Source organism: Ascaphus truei, chromosome 20, assembly GCF_040206685.1.
Source record: "Ascaphus truei isolate aAscTru1 chromosome 20, aAscTru1.hap1, whole genome shotgun sequence".
Lineage (NCBI taxonomy): Eukaryota > Metazoa > Chordata > Amphibia > Anura > Ascaphidae > Ascaphus > Ascaphus truei.
The window spans coordinates 29532165-29547960 of record NC_134502.1 but is presented as its reverse complement, the minus strand read 5'-3'; the positions used below and the strand labels follow the sequence as shown (position 1 = coordinate 29547960).

At 52.2% G+C, this 15796-nt stretch overlaps 1 protein-coding gene across 1 annotated transcript; it reads left to right on the top strand.

The window, feature by feature from the left end:
• The first annotated feature begins 2709 nt into the window (after positions 1-2709).
• Positions 2710-15201, top strand: LOC142471113 (sex hormone-binding globulin-like). The gene is made up of 6 exons (XM_075577908.1): positions 2710-2716; positions 5526-5722; positions 9858-10023; positions 10530-10675; positions 13559-13778; positions 14471-15201. The coding sequence occupies exons 1-6, from the start codon at positions 2710-2712 to the stop codon at positions 14608-14610; spliced, it is 876 nt and encodes a 291-aa protein (XP_075434023.1). The 3' UTR covers positions 14611-15201.
• The last annotated feature ends 595 nt before the right edge of the window (positions 15202-15796 follow it).

The following is a 15796-nucleotide window of genomic DNA, read 5'->3' as shown; positions in this document are numbered from 1 at the left end:
ATGCATCGGGAGTTCTATGGATTATCCATGTTTCTGTAAGAACGATGGCTTTGGGTTTATGCATAAGGCACCATGCCCTTAGTTCATCCAGTTTGGGCAGCAGACTCCGGATATTTATATGGGCGACAGATAGACCTTTTTGGAATTTGAAGGGGGTATTCTCAGAGGGTATGGGACAGAGTTGAAATGGGAGGACCTGGGTTCGGTTCAATATCACCTGCTAAAGAGAGTAACAGTATGAGTAGAAATTTGAGTAGTTGTTTGCAAGTTGTACATTTCTGGTGTTTACCATTAGAGTGAGCGGTGGTTGGTGCGCTGGTTCTCAGAGTTCTCCACCAACATTCAGTAGGTAGTGCCAGGCTTTTGAGAAATCCAGGGTGTATGGTGATGTTGGGTGTGGGCCAGGAGGGATGAGTTTGTATTGGGTAGAGAGAATAATGTTTCCAAGGGGCCACAAGAAAGAACAGGGTCGAGATACATAGCAGGTTCATTATCACAGAGGTAGGCTTTGGGTCTCACCAATGCTGGCCTTGCTTTAGGAAGCTGGCTTTGCTAACAAACTAGGTACACGCAAACAAGTTTGTAACTTGTGACTGTTTGTGATAGTGACGGTCTTGTGTGTTTATATAAGGCATATGAATATATACCTCGTTGTACAAGAGCAGAGAGTGATCTCCTGGTATATATCAGCACGGTATAATTATTAACACTGTCTCCGTGTAGATGTTCCATGTTCCAATCCTATCACTGAGGTGTTGACTAATGTTCTTAATGACGGTGATTGATTAATTATTACACGTCTGCTGCTGTTCCTTTGCTGTCAGGAATTACATATATATATATATATATATATATATATATATTTTATTTTTTTTAAAGTCGTGTGTGCCGAGCGCGCGGATTTTAAGTGAAATTTCTTTGTCTTTGGTCGCTGTTTTGTCACAGATATTGTATTTGTGATGGTGATATTTTTAATTAAAGTTCAAAACACAATGTCAGTGGGAAAACGCAAAGACGTTTGAATGAGAACGAGCACGTTCGGCACACACCCGTTTTAGCTATTTGCACTTATATAGTTATACTAACTGTCTCTGTGTGTGTGTGTGTGTGTGTGTGTGTGTGTGTGTGTGTGTGTGTGTGTGTGTGTGTGTGTGTGTGTGTGTGTGTGTGTGTGTGTGTGTGTCTCTGGTACCTCTGTGTGTGTGTGCCTCTGGTGCATGTGTATGTGTGCCTCTGGTCCTGTGTGTGTGTCTGATTCTGTGTGTGTGTGCCCCTGGTGCCTGTGTGTGTGTGTGCCACTGTGTGTATTCTGCAAGCCAGGGTAATACGCAAGATGATTTAGCCCAGATAGTGTCAACTCGGCCCTCTTTTCCAAGCACGACAAGGTCTGTTTCTTTTCTTTACTTTATTTGTGGGAAGCAGGTGAAAAGACAGGTACTTGTGTAGAGATGTAGATGTAGGGATAATGTTTCTCTGTGGGTGCTTGGTAGTTAACGGCAGGTGAAAAGATAATCCTACCATACAGGAGTTTACAGCAGTGCTCACTCATCCAGAGGTAATGGTGGAAAAGGAAGTGAGGGGCAAGGGTCAAACTAAAATGGAGTGAGACTGCACTACTGTCAGCAAAAAGACAGGGGAGAAAATGGGCAATTCCATTAACTGGAGGACTGGAGATGTTGCCAGAGCAACCAGGGGTGTGACAGCTTGGAAGGAAAAAGGCTACTTAATGTATCCATTCCATCTGCACTAGGAGTAAACTGCAAGGAAAGTAAATCCACGTACAGCTAGCAAGCAGAACTACCAAGGGAGAGGGGGGCTGAACAGAAAAGGCAGACAGGGGTATTTCTGTTCCATGACACTCCCTGTCTGGTATCTGGAGATACCACTATTTAAGGTGTATGTGGAACATATGTGCAATATAACATGACATAGCAACTTCATGCCCACATAACAATGGGATACCGGCCGGTACCACCAGCTTGACGTCCTTTGCCTTCTCGGTAAGGTAGGTGGATACACAGCTCATTATATCATATATTATATCATTATATCATACACAGCGGCATTAGCGGTAGCAGTGGCGGTAGCGGCAGCGGCGGCTGTCTGTTCCTCCTCTTCTATGCGCTTATGGCTGCTTCTCTGCGACTATATTCGGCTCTGGCACGTGCGGCCTCTGTGGTGGTTCGCGCCTTGGTAGCGCTTGCGCTTGCGCTGGACGCGTGAGATTGCGCTGATCTTGCTGACCTTGATGAGTGTCTGGATGTGCTTGAGCGCTGTGATGCGGTCTCCAGGAGGAGCCCTTTTCTCTCGCTTTGGGCGTCCGTGATGGCGGCCTGCACGATGCCATCACGTTCTAGATCGATCGCCTTTTGCAGGTCGCGTTCTCGCGTGCTGTCTTCTGTGTTAGTTCTTGTTAGATAGGTGAAATATGCCTGTGACAGTGCTTGATAGCGCAAGTGATCTATCTTTAATTGAGTTATTGTCTGCTCGAGCTGTTGTATATAGTTACCAGCGCCGGCGACATTGCATATCCCAAGTGTGGTTGTTTCCCAGGCCAACTCTAATTTAGCGCGGTGCGCTTCAATGTCAGACTCGTATTTTTCACGGGCCTTTTGTGTCAGTGTGACTGTCCGTTTAGGTCTTGCGCCTGCCTGCGCCTGTTGCGGTTGCGCGGCGTTCTCTGTGTCTGAGTGATTGCTCTCCTGCGTAATGTCTGGTGAGGCTCTGAGTTCTGCCATGCTGTAGGTGTGTGTAGGCCTTTAGCCAGTGCGTGTGGCGTGCGGTCTTTTACCTTTGTCAGCGATGGGCGTCTGTCTCAGATGATGCCGAGCGGTGTCCTGCAGCGTGCAGCTTAGGCTGTACACACAGGTGTCCGGTGGCTCTGACCCGTGTCCTGGCGGGTGTCCGGTGGCGTGGCCCTTGATGGCGCTGGCCGTGGGGACGTGCGCAGCGGTAGGTGAGATGGTGGATCCTCACCATGGGGCTGTGCAGGGGGTGAACTCAGACAGAGAAAGGTAATTAGGTTTTGCATAAGGAGCACTGTTTATCTGCAAAGCTGCTGCCTCGTGTGCAAGGTTGTTTGCTGGTTAAAGCTTGCTGCCCTGTCTGAAAGGCTGCTTGTGCAGAGTAAGCTGCTTGGTGCTTTTTTGTCTGCAGGGACTGCTCTGTTTTATCATGGAGTCTGGAGTAGCAGCTCCTGTAAGTGTCATACGCAAGATGATTTAGCCCAGATAGTGTCAACTCGGCCCTCTTTTCCAAGCACAACAAGTATGTTTCTTTTCTTTACTTTATTTGTGGAAAGCAGGTAAAAAACAGGTACTTGTGTAGAGATGTAGGTGTTGGGATAATGTTTATCTGTGGGTGCTTGGTAGTTAACGGCAGGTGAAAAGATAATCCTACCAGTACAGGAGTTTACAGCAGTGCTCACTCATCCAGAGGTAATAGTGGAAAAGGAAGTGAGGGGCAAGGGTCACACTAAAATGGAGTGAGACTGCACTACTGTCAGCAAAAAGACAGGGGAGAAAATGGGCAAGTCCATTAACTGGAGGACTGGAGATGTTGCCAGAGCAACCAGGGGTGTGACAGCTTGGAAGGAAAAAGGCTACTTAATGTATCCATTCCATCTGCACTGGGTAGCAGGCAGAACTGCCAAGGGAGAGGGGGGCTGAACAGAAAGGGCAGACAGGGGTATTTCTGTTCCATGACAGTGTGTGTGTCTCTGGGTGCCTGCGGCTGCCTCTGTCTCCCAAGCGACGATTCCGGTCGCCACTGCGCATGTGCGTCAGACTCCGGCCGCCACTGCGCATGTGTGGCGAGACCCGGCAGTGTTTTTAACATCCGTGCGGCCTGAAATGGTTGTTTTGTGCGCATGCGCGAGCCCGACGGGGGGCGCGCGCCCATTAGGAGCGTGACGTCACCCGCGTTACGGATTTTCGTTACAAGGTAAGGAAAACCCTGTAGGCGCCAGCAAAGTATTTTCACTTCAAAAATGGCCGCTTTAAAGATGGCCGCTTTACATATAGGCGGCTCCCCCAGTATATCTCTAGCTATATACTGTATATACTTACTGGTCACCTGACTGAATGAAGCTCAGCCCAGACCGCTCAGTTATCCCCTGAGGCACACATGCATGCGGCACATACGCCCGCGGCGCACACGCACTCGGCGCACACGCCTGCGGCACACACGCCCGCGGCACACACGGAAGCGGCACACACGCCCGCGGCACACACGCACAGTATTTCTACACAGACCGTCGCCCTGCCTGGGTGTTACAAGTTGAATTTACTCTGTATATAATGTGGGGGTCCCTGTATTATGGGGGGGTCCCTGTATATAATGTAGGGGTCTGTGTATTATGGGGGGGTCCCTGTATATAATGTGGGGGTCCCTGTATTATGGGGGGGTCCCTGTATATAATGTAGGGGTCTGTGTATTATGGGTGGGTCCCTGTATATAATGTGGGGGTCCCTGTATTATGGGGGGGTCCCTGTATATAATGTAGGGGTCCCTGTATTATGGGTGGGTCCCTGTATATAATGTGGGGGTCCCTGTATTATGGGAGGGTCCCTGTATATAAGTATATAATGAGGGGTGGTCCCTGTATATAATGAAAGGGGGGTCCCTGTATTATGGGGGGGTCCCTGTATATAATGAGGGGGTCCCTGTATTATGGGGGGTCCCTGTATATAATGAGGGGGTCCCTGTATTATGGGGGGTCCCTGTATATAATGAGGGGGGGTCCCTGTATTATGGGGGGGTCCCTGTATTATGGGGGGTCCTTGTATATAATGAGGGGGGGTCCCTGTATTATGGGGGGTCCCTGTATTATGGGGGGTCCCTGTATATAATGAGGGGGTCCCTGTATTATGGGCGGTCCCTGTATATAATGAGGGGGTCCCTGTATTATGGGGGGTCTCTGTATATAATGAGGGGGGGTCCCTGTATTATGGGGGGGTCCCTGTATTATGGCGGGGTCCCTGTATATAATGAGGGGGTCCTTGTATTATGGGGGGTCCCTGTATATAATGAGGGGGGGTCCCTGTATATAATGAGGGGGTCCCTGTATATAATGAGGGGGTCCCTGTATTATGGGGGGGTCCCTTTATTATGGGGGGGGGTCCCTGTATATAATGAGGGGGTCCCTGTATAATGGGGGGTCCCTGTATAGAATGAGAGGGGGTCCCTGTATTATGGGGGGGTCCCTGTATATAATGAGGGGGTCCCTGTATTATGGGGGGGTCCCTGTATATAATGAGAGGGGGTCCCTGTATATAATGAGGGGGTCCCTGTATATAATGAGGGGGTCCCTGTATTATGGGGGGGTCCCTTTATTATGGGGGGGGTCCCTGTATATAATGAGGGGGTCCCTGTATATAATGAGGGGGTCCCTGTATATAATGAGGGGGTCCCTGTATTATGGGGGGTCCCTGTATATAATGAGGGGGTCCCTGTATATAATGAGGGGGTCCCTGTATTATGGGGGGTCCCTGTATATAATGAGGGTGTCCCTGTATTATGGGGAGTCCATGTATATAATGAGGGGGGGTCCGTGTCTCAGGTCCAGGTGCGCAGTGAGGGTCACCATATAGTCCTAGAGGTGGACAGCCAGGAGAGCCTGCGGATCGGTCACGTGACAGAGACGCTCAGCGACGGTCTGGACACTCTCATGAGATTCGCCGTGGGAGGAATACTGACCAATCACACGCAGCTGATGGAACCGGTACTCACCTCCGACCCCTGACCCCTGACCCCTGACCCCTGACCCCTGACCCCTGACCCCTGATCCGTCTGTCCTCTCTCCCTGCGGTCTCTCAGTTACACACCTCTCTCTCCCTGCGCTCTCTCAGTTACACACCTCTCTCTCCCTGCGGTCTCTCAGTTACACACCTCTCTCTCCCTGCTGTCTCTCAGTTACACACCTCTCTCTCCCTGCGCTCTCTCAGTTACACACCTCTCTCTCCCTGCGGTCTCTCAGTTACACACCTCTCTCTCCCTGCGGTCTCTCAGTTACACACCTCTCTCTCCCTGCGCTCTCTCAGTTACACACCTCTCTCTCCCTGCTGTCTCTCAGTTACACACCTCTCTCTCCCTGCGGTCTCTCAGTTACACACCTCTCTCTCCCTGCGGTCTCTCAGTTACACACCTCTCTCTCCCTGCGGTCTCTCAGTTACACACCTCTCTCTCCCTGCGCTCTCTCAGTTACACACCTCTCTCTCCCTGCGGTCTCTCAGTTACACACCTCTCTCTCCCTGCGGTCTCTCAGTTACAGACCTCTCTCTCCCTGCGCTCTCTCAGTTACAGACCTCTCTCTCCCTGCGGTCTCTCAGTTACACACACCTCTCTCCCTGCGGTCTCTCAGTTACACACCTCTCTCTCCCTGCGGTCTCTCAGTTACACACCTCTCTCTCCCTGCGCTCTCTCAGTTACACACCTCTCTCTCCCTGCGGTCTCTCAGTTACAACACACCTCTCTCTCCCTGCGCTCTCTCAGTTACACACCTCTCTCCCTGCGCTCTCTCAGTTACACACCTCTCTCTCCCTGCGGTCTCTCAGTTACACACCTCTCTCCCTGCGGTCTCTCAGTTACACACCTCTCTCTCCCTGCGGTCTCTCAGTTACACACGTCTCTCTCCCTGCGGTCTCTCAGTTACACACCTCTCTCTCCCTGCGGTCTCTCAGTTACACACCTCTCTCCCTGCGGTCTCTCAGTTACACACCTCTCTCTCCCTGCGCTCTCTCAGTTACACACCTCTCTCTCCCTGCTGTCTCTCAGTTACACACCTCTCTCTCCCTGCGGTCTCTCAGTTACACACCTCTCTCTCCCTGCGGTCTCTCAGTTACAGACCTCTCTCTCCCTGCGGTCTCTCAGTTACAGACCTCTCTCTCCCTGCGGTCTCTCAGTTACACACCTCTCTCTCCCTGCGGTCTCTCAGTTACACACCTCTCTCTCCCTGCGCTCTCTCAGTTACACACCTCTCTCTCCCTGCGCTCTCTCAGTTACACACCTCTCTCTCCCTGCGGTCTCTCAGTTACACACCTCTCTCTCCCTGCGCTCTCTCAGTTACAGACCTCTCTCTCCCTGCGCTCTCTCAGTTACACACCTCTCTCTCCCTGCGCTCTCTCAGTTACACACCTCTCTCTCCCTGCGGTCTCTCAGTTACACACCTCTCTCCCTGCGCTCTCTCAGTTACACACCTCTCTCCCTGCGCTCTCTCAGTTACACACCTCTCTCCCTGCGGTCTCTCAGTTACACACCTCTCTCTCCCTGCGGTCTCTCAGTTACACACCTCTCTCTCCCTGCGGTCTCTCAGTTACACACCTCTCTCTCCCTGCGGTCTCTCAGTTACACACCTCTCTCTCCCTGCGCTCTCTCAGTTACACACCTCTCTCTCCCTGCGCTCTCTCAGTTACACACCTCTCTCTCCCTGCGCTCTCTCAGTTACACACCTCTCTCTCCCTGCGCTCTCTCAGTTACACACCTCTCTCTCCCTGCGGTCTCTCAGTTACACACCTCTCTCTCCCTGCGGTCTCTCAGTTACACACCTCTCTCCCTGCGGTCTCTCAGTTACACACCTCTCTCTCCCTGCGGTCTCTCAGTTACACACCTCTCTCTCCCTGCGGTCTCTCAGTTACACACCTCTCTCTCCCTGCGGTCTCTCAGTTACACACCTCTCTCTCCCTGCGGTCTCTCAGTTACACACCTCTCTCTCCCTGCGGTCTCTCAGTTACACACCTCTCTCTCCCTGCGGTCTCTCAGTTACACACCTCTCTCTCCCTGCGGTCTCTCAGTTACACACCTCTCTCTCCCTGCGGTCTCTCAGTTACACACCTCTCTCTCCCTGCGGTCTCTCAGTTACACACCTCTCTCTCCCTGCGGTCTCTCAGTTACACACCTCTCTCTCCCTGCGGTCTCTCAGTTACACACCTCTCTCCCTGCGGTCTCTCAGTTACACACCTCTCTCTCCCTGCGGTCTCTCAGTTACACACCTCTCTCTCCCTGCGGTCTCTCAGTTACACACCTCTCTCTCCCTGCGCTCTCTCAGTTACACACCTCTCTCTCCCTGCGCTCTCTCAGTTACACACCTCTCTCTCCCTGCGCTCTCTCAGTTACACACCTCTCTCTCCCTGCGGTCTCTCAGTTACACACCTCTCTCTCCCTGCGGTCTCTCAGTTACACACCTCTCTCCCTGCGGTCTCTCAGTTACACACCTCTCTCTCCCTGCGGTCTCTCAGTTACACACCTCTCTCTCCCTGCGGTCTCTCAGTTACACACCTCTCTCTCCCTGCGGTCTCTCAGTTACACACCTCTCTCTCCCTGCGGTCTCTCAGTTACACACCTCTCTCCCTGCGGTCTCTCAGTTACACACCTCTCTCTCCCTGCGGTCTCTCAGTTACACACCTCTCTCTCCCTGCGGTCTCTCAGTTACACACCTCTCTCTCCCTGCGGTCTCTCAGTTACACACCTCTCTCTCCCTGCGGTCTCTCAGTTACACACCTCTCTCCCTGCGGTCTCTCAGTTACACACCTCTCTCTCCCTGCGGTCTCTCAGTTACACACCTCTCTCTCCCTGCGCTCTCTCAGTTACACACCTCTCTCTCCCTGCGGTCTCTCAGTTACACACCTCTCTCTCCCTGCGGTCTCTCAGTTACACACCTCTCTCTCTCCCTGCGGTCTCTCAGTTACACACCTCTCTCTCCCTGCGGTCTCTCAGTTACATACCTCTCTCTCCCTGCGGTCTCTCAGTTACACACCTCTCTCTCCCTGCGGTCTCTTAGTTACACACCTCTCTCTCCCTGCGGTCTCTCAGTTACACACCTCTCTCTCCCTGCGGTCTCTCAGTTACATACCTCTCTCTCCCTGCGGTCTCTCAGTTACACACCTCTCTCTCCCTGCGCTCTCTCAGTTACACACCTCTCTCCCTGCGGTCTCTCAGTTACACACCTCTCTCCCTGCGGTCTCTCAGTTACACACCTCTCTCTCCCTGCGGTCTCTCAGTTACACACCTCTCTCTCCCTGCGGTCTCTCAGTTACACACCTCTCTCTCCCTGCGCTCTCTCAGTTACACACCTCTCTCTCCCTGCGCTCTCTCAGTTACACACCTCTCTCTCCCTGCGGTCTCTCAGTTACACACCTCTCTCTCCCTGCGGTCTCTCAGTTACACACCTCTCTCTCCCTGCGGTCTCTCAGTTACACACCTCTCTCTCCCTGCGGTCTCTCAGTTACACACCTCTCTCTCCCTGCGGTCTCTCAGTTACACACCTCTCTCTCCCTGCGGTCTCTCAGTTACACACCTCTCTCTCCCTGCGGTCTCTCAGTTACACACCTCTCTCTCCCTGCGGTCTCTCAGTTACACACCTCTCTCTCCCTGCGGTCTCTCAGTTACACACCTCTCTCCCTGCGGTCTCTCAGTTACACACCTCTCTCTCCCTGCGGTCTCTCAGTTACACACCTCTCTCTCCCTGCGGTCTCTCAGTTACACACCTCTCTCTCCCTGCGCTCTCTCAGTTACACACCTCTCTCTCCCTGCGCTCTCTCAGTTACACACCTCTCTCTCCCTGCGCTCTCTCAGTTACACACCTCTCTCTCCCTGCGCTCTCTCAGTTACACACCTCTCTCTCCCTGCGGTCTCTCAGTTACACACCTCTCTCTCCCTGCGGTCTCTCAGTTACACACCTCTCTCTCCCTGCGGTCTCTCAGTTACACACCTCTCTCTCCCTGCGGTCTCTCAGTTACACACCTCTCTCTCCCTGCGCTCTCTCAGTTACACACCTCTCTCTCCCTGCGCTCTCTCAGTTACACACCTCTCTCTCCCTGCGGTCTCTCAGTTACACACCTCTCTCTCCTGCGCTCTCTCAGTTACAGACCCCCCTGGACGGCTGTCTCCGTGGCTGGACGTGGCTGGGTCAGAGTCCCGCGTGGCTCCCCGATTCTGCCCCCCTCACTCCCCCCAAACTCTGCTTCTCCTCTCACCGCCGGGGCAGTTACTTCCCTGGGGCAGGAAAAGCAGTCTTCAGGACTCAAGGTACCAGCACTCTCTTATCCCCAGCCAGCACTCTCTCACTCCCGGCTGGCGCTCTCTTACCCCTGTCCTGCACTCTCTTACCCCGTCCTGTACTCTCCCCCCCCAGCCTGCGCTCTTACCCCTCAGCCTGCGCTCTTACCCCTCAGCCTCCACACTCTCTTCTCCAGCCAGCGCTCTTTTACCCCTCCCCCAGCCTGCGCTCTTACCCCTCAGCCTCAGCGCTCTCTCTTCTCCAGCCAGCGCTCTCTTACCCCTCCCGCCCAGCCCGCGCTCTTACCCCCAGCCTGCTCTCTCTCATCTCCAGCCAGCGCTCTCTTACACACAGCCCCACCCCCCAGCCCGCGCTCTTAACCCCCAGCCCGCGCTCTTACCCCCCAGCCCGCGCTCTTACCCCCAGCCCGCGCTCTTACCCCCCAGCCCGCGCTCTCTCATCTCCAGTCAGCGCTCTCTTTCCCGTGCACTCTCTCATTCTGAATTGCTCTCTCGTCCCTCTGTCTGTCTCTCAGATTTCCTCCCCGGGGCAGTCTCGCAGGATGGCCAGTGGTCTCTCTCTGTCCAGATGCAGCTGCAGTCTGTCACCGATTCCTTCCCACTCCTGACAGTCTCGCACCCAGAGAGCGGTCTCTTACTGTCTCTGAGGGGGAGCCACAAGGTGAATACCGTATACACATACACGCCCAGAGAGGTAATACCGGTATACACATACACACCCAGAGAGGTGATACCTGTATACACATACACGCCCAGAGAGGTAATACCGGTATACACATACACGCCCAGAGAGGTAATACCGGTATACACATACACGCCCAGAGAGGTAATACCGGTATACACATACACGCCCAGAGAGGTAATACCGGTATACACATACACTCCCAGAGAGGTAATACCGGTATACACATACACACCCAGAGAGGTAATACCGGTATACACATACACGCCCAGAGAGGTAATACCGGTATACACATACACGCCCAGAGAGGTAATACCGGTATACACATACACTCCCAGAGAGGTAATACCGGTATACACATACACGCCAAGAGAGGTAATACCGGTATACACATACACACCCAGAGGGGTAATACCGGTATACACATACACGCCCAGAGAGGTAATACCGGTATACACATACACGCCCAGAGAGGTAATACCGGTATACACATACACGCCCAGAGAGGTAATACCGGTATACACATACACGCCCAGAGAGGTAATACCGGTATACACATACACGCCCAGAGAGGTAATACCGGTATACACATACACGCCCAGAGAGGTAATACCGGAATACACATACACGCCCAGAGGGGTAATACCGGTATACACATACACGCCCAGAGAGGTAATACCGGTATACACATACACGCCCAGAGAGGTAATACCGGTATACACATACACACCCAGAGAGGTAATACCGGTATACACATACACGCCCAGAGAGGTAATACCGGTATACACATACACACCCAGAGAGGTAATACCGTTATACACATACACGCCCAGAGAGGTAATACCGGTATACACGTACACGCCCAGAGAGGTAATACCGGTATACACATACACGCCCAGAGAGGTAATACCGGTATACACATACAGGCCCAGAGAGGTAATACCGGTATACACATACACCCAGAGAGGTAATACCGGTATACACATACACCCCCAGAGAGGTAATACCAGTATACACATACACGCCCAGAGAGGTAATACCAGTATACACATACACGCCCAGAGAAGTAATACCGGTATACACATACACACCCAGAGAGGTAATACCGGTATACACATACACGCCCAGAGGGGTAATACCGGTATACACATACACACCCAGAGAGGTAATACCGGTATACACATACACGCCCAGAGGGGTAATACCGGTATACACATACACACCCAGAGAGGTAATACCGGACACATACACGCTCAGAGAGGTGATACCTGTATACACATACACGCCCAGAGAGGTAATACCGGTATACACATACACGCCCAGAGAGGTAATACCGATATACACATACACGCCCAGAGAGGTAATACCGGTATACACATACACGCCCAGAGAGGTAATACCGGTATACACATACACGCCCAGAGAGGTAATACCGGTATACACATACACGCCCAGAGAGGTAATACCGGTATACACATACACGCCCAGAGGGGTAATACCGGTATACACATACACGCCCAGAGAGGTAATACCGGTATACACATACACACCCAGAGAGGTAATACCGGTATACACATACACACCCAGAGAGGTAATACCGGTATACACATACACACCCAGAGAGGTAATACCGGTATACACATACACACCCAGAGAGGTAATACCGGTATACACATACACACCCGGAGAGGTAATACCGGTATACACATACATGCCCAGAGAGGTAATACCGGTATACACATACACACCCAGAGAGGTAATACCGGTATACACATACACGCCCAGAGAGGTAATACCGGTATACACATACACGCCCAGAGAGGTGATACCGGTATACACATACATGCCCAGAGAGGTAATACCGGTATACACATACACGCCCAGAGAGGTAATACCGGTATACACATACACTCCAAGAGAGGTAATGCCGGTATACACATACACGGCCAGAGAGGTAATACCGGTATACACATACACACCCAGAGAGGTAATACCGGTATACACATACACGCCCAGAGAGGTAATACCGGTATACACATACACGGCCAGAGAGGTAATACCGGTATACACACACGCCCAGAGAGGTAATACCGGTATACACATACACACCCAGAGAGGTAATACCAGTATACACATACACGCCCAGAGAGGTAATACCGGTATACACATACACGCCCAGAGAGTAATATCGGTATACACATACACGCCCAGAGAGGTAATACCGGTATACACATACACGCCCAGAGAGTAATATCGGTATACACATACACGCCCAGAGAGGTAATACCGGTATACACATACACGCCCAGAGAGGTAATACCGGTATACACATACACGCCCAGAGAGGTAATACCGGTATACACATACACGCCCAGAGAGGTAATACCGGTATACACATACACGCCCAGAGAGGTAATACCGGTATACACGTACACGCCCAGAGAGGTAATACCGGTATACACATACACGCCCAGAGAGGTAATACCGGTGTCACATACACGCCCAGAGAGGTAATACCGGTATACACATACACGCCCAGAGAGGTAATGCCGGTATACACACACACGCCCAGAGAGGTAATACTGGTATACACATACACGCCCAGAGAGGTAATACCGGTATACACGTACACGCCCAGAGAGGTAATACCGGTATACACATACACGCCCAGAGAGGTAATACCGGTATACACATACACACCCAGAGAGGAATACCGGTATACACATACACGCCCAGAGAGGTAATACCGGTATACACATACACACCCACAGAGGTAATACCGGTATACCCATACACGCCCAGAGAGGTAATACCGGTATACACGTACACGCCCAGAGAGGCAATACCGTCTCTCTCTTCCAGACGATCGTTCTAGATGTTGGGCGCTCCACTACTCTGACCGTGGCCGTCCCTGAACTCGGGGGGTGCGGGGCCTCCCTGCTCCTCCTGGAGATGACCTCCAAGAAGGTAACCCTGCGGGTGGGACACGACCTGTCCAAGTTGCCCGTGTCTGAGGAGGAGTACATCGCGGTGAGGGACGCCTGGCAGGGGGGTGCAGAGCTGCACTTGGGAGGGGATCTGGGTAAGTAGATCTACTATATATTACGTACATACATCATAATGCACATAGCCTGGTGGCAGATAAGGAGAGTCGGATAGCTATAAAGGTTACACAGGAAGCAGACGGAGAAAGAGAGGAAGCCCGTTCGCGCGTTACAGCCTACTGGTGACATCATAATGCACATAGCCTGGTGGCAGATAAGGAGAAGTCGGATAGCTGTAAAGGTTACACAGGAAGCAGACAGAGAAAGAAAGAGAGGAAGTCAGTTGGCGTGTTACATCCTACTGGTGACATCATAATGCACACAGCCTGGTGGCAGATAAGGAGAGTCAGATAGCTGTAAAGGTTACACAGGAAGCAGACCGAGACAGAAAGAGAGAAGTCAGTTAGCGCGTTACATCCTACTGGTGACATCATAATGCACACAGCCTGGTGGCAGATAAGGAGAGTCAGATAGCTGTAAAGGTTACACAGGAAGCAGACAGAGACAGAAAGAGAGAAGTCAGTTGGCGCGTGAGGAGAAAGTAAGAACGCTGGAGGAGGAGAGAGGCGGAAATAATTGGGGACATAGTAAGGGATTAGAGGAAAGTGATGGGGAGGGAGATGAGGAGGAGAGAGAAGAAGAGGAGAGAAGGGGTAGGGGTGTGAGGAGGAGGAGGTGAGGGATGAGGTTGGTTTATTAAACCCCCCCCCCCCCATCCTTTTTGTGACAGGCGTCTCCCCTCAGTATTTCCACGGCTGTCTGCAGAATATTCTCCTCCAGGGGAAGACTGTGGACCTGGACTCGGCCCTGAGCAAGAGTGACCGCATCTGGTCACACAGCTGCCCGCAGCCTGCCGGGGAGACCGCGTGACCCCGCCCGTCCACGTGACACCTGTCTGTGTGCGACGCTCCGTGTAACTGTGTGCCACCGTGGGGTAACACCTTGTGTGCGTCGCCGCGTTTTGTGGACGTCTGAGACGCGTTCCGCGGACGGACTGGGACCATACGCCGCCGCCGTTCGGCTGCCAAGGGCAGCTAGCCGCCAGGCATCTCGCCCCCAAGGCAGGTGATTAGCCTGAGCATTGGGGGGGCAGGGGGTTCACTTTAGGGGGTTTAGGGTGAGGGGTTAAGGTTAGGGGTTTAGGGTAAGGGTTTAAGGTTAAGGGTATTAGGGTAAGGTTAGGGTGTTATGCTATACTAGGGTTAAGGGGTTACGCTATACTCTAGGGTTAGGGGGTACGCTATACTAGGGTTAGGGTAAGGTTAGGGGGTTACGCTATACATACCCTTGGGGGCGAAACAGCAATGGCGGACTGGCTACGGCAAAAATTCCTAGACACTTTCCGTGGATGTGTGTGCAACATTCTGTGGATGCGTGTGGCACTTTGTGGAAGTGTCGGTGTGTATTTATGTGTCAGACACCACAACACAATCAGATCAGAATAAAGGTGCCTTCACGAAGTGACAGCTTGTGTCTCAGTCATTGTCCCCCCCCCTCCCTCCATTCCCGTCTCCCACTCTCTCCCCCACTATGGTAATTAAGGGGTTAACCTCCCCCCTCTCGCTAAACCACCCAGGAGGCCTAACCACCCTCCCCAGGGCAACTACCAATGCAATGCGAAGAAGCCCTTGATCATATGTTGATTGAAGACACGTCTCTGGTAAATGCTTCCTTCTTAATCCAATGGGCGGATATTGCCCCGTCGTCTTCTTGGAGTCAAATGAGATGGGACAGGCCTTATATAAGGCCTGTGACGTCACATTTGAGGGTCAAATGGTACACCCCCAATCCAATTGGTTGGTGTACCATGTGACTGGGTCCATTTTTTTTTTTTAAAGACGTGACATCATCTTAAAGGGAGGGAAGCCAGCCAATCAGGAAGGATAGGCTTCCCTCCCTTTAAGATGATGTCGTCAGACAAAAAAAATGGATGCCATCACATGGTACTCCAACCAATCGGATTGGGAGATAGCCCATGTGAGGCACTTCATGTTATCGAGGCTTTCTGACTAGCTACACATGCCAAATCGTTCGGGAAGTTCTCAAAATGCCCGAT

Coding starts and splice junctions, on each gene's coding strand:
- LOC142471113 (XM_075577908.1), top strand. Junction 10,024..10,529: donor AGCAGTCTTCAGGACTCAAG/GTACCAGCACTC, acceptor TCTGTCTCTCAG/ATTTCCTCCCCGGGGCAGTC. Junction 10,676..13,558: donor CTCTGAGGGGGAGCCACAAG/GTGAATACCGTA, acceptor TCTCTCTTCCAG/ACGATCGTTCTAGATGTTGG.